The 4,391-nt window shown below is 39.5% G+C and overlaps 1 protein-coding gene across 2 annotated transcripts in view; it reads right to left on the bottom strand.

Moving 5' to 3' along the window:
- LOC107691359 (vacuolar fusion protein MON1 homolog B-like) overlaps positions 1-4,071 on the bottom strand; it is a 9,306-nt gene extending 5,235 nt beyond the window's left edge. The window contains exons 1-4 of one of the 2 annotated variants that reach the window (XM_016489928.1): positions 4,000-4,071; positions 2,943-3,049; positions 2,295-2,861; positions 468-1,260 (exon numbers count right to left, since the gene is read on the bottom strand). In XM_016489928.1, coding sequence (XP_016345414.1) covers positions 468-1,260; positions 2,295-2,861; positions 2,943-3,033 — 1,451 coding nt within the window. In that variant the 5' untranslated portion in view covers positions 3,034-3,049; positions 4,000-4,071. Of the gene's footprint in view, positions 1-467; positions 1,261-2,294; positions 2,862-2,942; positions 3,050-3,137; positions 3,695-3,999 lie in introns of those variants that run through there. The other variant, XM_016489927.1, reaches the window with a different exon arrangement.
- Positions 4,072-4,391: the final 320 nt, after the last annotated feature.

Genomic DNA, 4,391 nt, shown 5'->3' on the forward strand with positions numbered 1-4,391 from the left:
GCGTAACATTTCCGTCACACGCTTGAGGTATTCGGCCAATCATAACGCACTGGATAGCTGGCTAATCACAGCACACCTTGCTTTTCAGACCGATGAGCTTTGTAAAAATCGACGCTTTTCAGAAAGGCGGGGCATAGAGGAGAAACAATAATGTACAGTATGTGGAAAATAATGTTTTTTTAACCTTAAACCGCATAAACATTTCATTAAAAATACACAAAATAATGTTCTTTTTAGCAACATCATATGACCCCTTTAAGGCAACAGTTTGTTTTGAAAAAAATTTGAGAAAGACTTTTTGCATCAGTTTTCTATTCATCAGAGGATTCTGGAAAAAATCTATCACAGTTTTTACAATAAAAATTAGGAACCGAACTAAAAAAAAAATCAATCATAATAATATAAATTATTTTTATTTTGGGAAGAAGTGAGCTGGACAGGTTTTGTGATATCCTCAAACGACTCACCTGGTGAACTGTGTTAGCTGGCGATGGTTGTCGGGCACATCAAAAGGCTTGTACATGAAATGCCTGAGGTCAGACACTCCCACCTGACTAACGCTGTACGAATGAGCTTTCGCTATGGAGTTGAGTGCATTCTGCGTTTGCATAGCCTCCTCGATCTTCCTCTTACACTCGGCCACCGAATAAAACGCCTCTTTATCAGTGGAGAGAAGAACCAGACAAACAGTACATTCAGGAGGGTCCAGATATGAGATGTACGCATAAAAGTAACAGTCAGGGTTAAAACTGGGCAGGCAGATGGGCGTCCAGATCTCCCCAGCCTGGAAGGCGGACGAGGCCCCGATGAGGTTCAGTAGCAGGTGGAGGTCAGCAGGCTCCAGTCGGGCATCGTCGATGACCATCTTCTCTTGCACTATGGCGAGCAGCTGGTTCTTGGCTATGAGGATGGAGAAGACCAGGTTGGGTGTGATGGCCTTCTGGAGAATCTGACTGAGGGAGTCCCTGAGAGACGAGGCCAAGGGGAGACAGTGCACGGCGGAGAGTAGGAAGCTGGGGTCTGAGTCCACAAGGTTAAGGAGGCCATCGAGGATCTTCTCCGAGCCGGCCAGCAGGCGACGCAGATCATAGTTCTTCTTGTGCTCGAAGATGCGGGTGATGCTGGCCTGCGTGAGCATGCTGACGATCTGGTTGTAGACGTAGAGCAGTTCGTTATGGAGCTGCTGCTCTGATTGACGGCTGCTGGAGACGGACACCAGCACCAGAGGACCCTGCTGCATGAACACAACCGTGTGCTCATCTATCAGGAGAGAAGAGACCAGTTTAAGTTATTTAAGCATGATTATTCATTACTTAGGTATATGATTAATTGTTCTCAGGTCTAACACGGCAATTATGCAAGAATTTGTACAAAATTTGTGTATGTAAACAATATACACTAACACTACCGTTCAAGTCAGTAAGAGTTTTTTTTTAAAGGGATATGTTTATTCAATAAGGACACATTCATTAAATTAATCAAAAGTGACAGTAAAGACATTTAAAATATTAAAATGCTTTTCTTTTTTAAATAATTGCTGCTTTTTTCTATTTATCAAAGAATCCTGAAAAAAATGACCATGATTCCCACAAAAATACTAAGCAGCACAAATTTTGTCAACATTGATAATAATATTTCTTAAGAAATCAAATCAGCATATTAAAATGATGAATGGAGTAATGCTGGTGAAAATTCAGCTTTGCCATCAGAGCAATAAATTACCTTTTAAAATATATTAAAACAGAAAATAGTTATTTTAAATTGTAATAATATTTCACAATATTACCTTTTACATTTTTAATCAAATAAATGCAGCCTTGGTGAGTGTAAAATATTTTTCTATATACGTCTAAAATCTGACAAAACAGACTTTTGAACATAAGTGCATTTTTATTACATTAAACATATTATAGAATAGAAAAAAATTTACATTAAAACAACAGCTTATTTTTTTTTTTTAAGTTGGTAAATTGAGTTGAATATAATCAATAATTGTCAACAAAATACTAATGGAAAAAAATATGAATTGTTCAACCAAATTGATAAAGAATTTACAAAAAATTAAAATAAAAATATTGAAAAACTATGGGCTACATGAAAAATCAGATCAATTAAATTAAATTAAACACTAAAAGATATTGAGTTGCGATGTCAGAGAATATTAGAAGGAGCCTGAGTTCAAGACTGGTCATCAATTTTTTTAGCTGTTTTCTGAGAGGACATTTATGAGTAAATTAAAGCATGCAATTTTCACTTCACAGAGTCTTTGGGCCAATCTTTCCTAAGTCACTTACCAGTGTAGACGGAGCGAATGATGTTGTCTCCGCTTTGAACGAAGGACACCAGGGCCATCATCACTCCCATGGTGGAGGACAGGGCCTCCTCACTTCCATATCGGGAGTAGATGGGCTTCCCAGCCTCGCTCAGCACAAATACATGCTTCCTGTGCTGTCTCCAACTCTCCGCCGTCACATCCTCATTCCTGTGCGAGGGAGGTCCCAGAGGTGTGCCGGTCTCAGATAGAGGGGGCGAAGCTCCTTTCATACCAATTCCCTGCTCTTCCATTTTACCCCGGGCTAACATGGTTACGACAAACTCACCCGAGTCATCGTGGCCATTGTCGGCTAATGCAGAGTCCTCAGACGCTTTCCCAGAATCAGTCTCCGAAGCCCCGGCACACAGAGACCGGTCTTCATCAATGTGGAGCTTCTGCATATCTGTTAAAAGCTCTTGTGGCTGTCTGCTCTCTATTGATGTAGGGTCTGCTGACACCAAGAGCCCCTCTGGGTCTGAAGGCATCCTGTGATCTTCATTCACACAATGGTTTTCTGATGGGACGTCACTATCGGAGTAAGCAGCATCTGGAAAGCAAAGTAAAATCAGGGCTGTAAAATCAGCATGTTAGCCACTATAACGCAAGTTGTAACGCGGCAAAACATTACCTGTCTGATCAAGATATTGCGGAAGGATGGATGGATCACATATCTTCACCTCTTCCATATTCCCTTGACTCTCTTGACTCCTCTGATCCATGTCAACATGCAAACAGCTGAATTCAAAATGAGAACGTGACTTAATAACACCCAGTCAAATGACAAATATATCAGTAAAGCAATATAATTAATGAAGGTTCGTACTTAGTGTACAAAAGTGAAGTCTAAAGCCGTTTAATCCGATTACTGCTGTTATCCCATATCTGCACCGCTCGTGGAGTTTAAACACCGTCACGCACGTCTTCTGATGCCGAAATTTTAACAACGATGAATGACTATCGATCGCGATATTTAAATAATACGAACTGGTTCAAATCAGTTATTGAGCAGATTACAGGACAGTAACTTCAGCTAGTCTACGTTATTTATGGGAAAATCTCACGATCTCCCCCCATAAATGACTCCTCTCGTGAACTGATTCACTACTCGTCTTAATCACATTCATGTCTGTCTGAATAAATTATTAACGACAAATCAAAATCAAAACCAAAACCATCTTTAGCTTTCGCTCTGCGAAACTGACTCAGCCACCGGTGCTCCAGGAAGCTTGACGATAAAAACGATGCAAAACAAATACCCACAACCACTTCCGGTTGACTTGTTTCAAAATACAAGTCCATAATGAAATATACGGTCAAGTATTTAATTATCAGGCGTTTTCATTATTTGAGCAGAATAAATTATATTAACTAGTATACGAATGTTAAAAAGGGCCCATTTTAAAGTTTTCAATATCGACCAATGCAGCACAGCAAGCTCCAGGTTTTGGTTATTTAAAGATGAACAATAAACAATTCAAATTGCTCCAATGTTTGTAAACTGTCCAGAGGTTTTTAGTGGAAAATTGAGGTTCCATTAGTTAATACTAGACATCTAACTAGCATCATAACATGCTATATATCACATATCCATGTCTCTTTGAGTAAAGTACAAATTGTAAATATTGTGTAGCTATATAAATTTAACATTTATAAATTGTGTGTGTGTGTGTGAATAGATATCTTACACGCTTGCTCACACACTCTCACTCACACAGACACACTGTATAGTAAATCATAGTGTGGTCTCACACTTCTTATTACAGTCAGACACTGACTGCGTTTTTGTGCTTGTGCCTTTATAATTATTTAATTGACCAGGTGCTGTCCATTCCCTCGTTACTTCAAGACAAATGAAGCAGATTAAAGATCTGGTGTTGATATGAGGTATCAAACTGGTAGTGATGGGAAACCGAGGCTTTCTGAAGTGTTTGAGGCTTTCGTGAGCCGAAACTCGAAGCTTTCAATACAATGCACATTAGCGACATCTGGTGGTCGGACTTGTTTTCTAGGAACCAGTTAGGAACCTAGGTGTGCTATTTGATAGCAATCTTTCCTTTGAAAGCCACGTTTCTAGCAT

The sequence above is a fragment of the Sinocyclocheilus anshuiensis genome, unplaced genomic scaffold (assembly GCF_001515605.1).
Source record: "Sinocyclocheilus anshuiensis isolate Anshui unplaced genomic scaffold, SAMN03320099.WGS_v1.1 scaffold1154, whole genome shotgun sequence".
NCBI classification, from domain to species: domain Eukaryota; kingdom Metazoa; phylum Chordata; class Actinopteri; order Cypriniformes; family Cyprinidae; genus Sinocyclocheilus; species Sinocyclocheilus anshuiensis.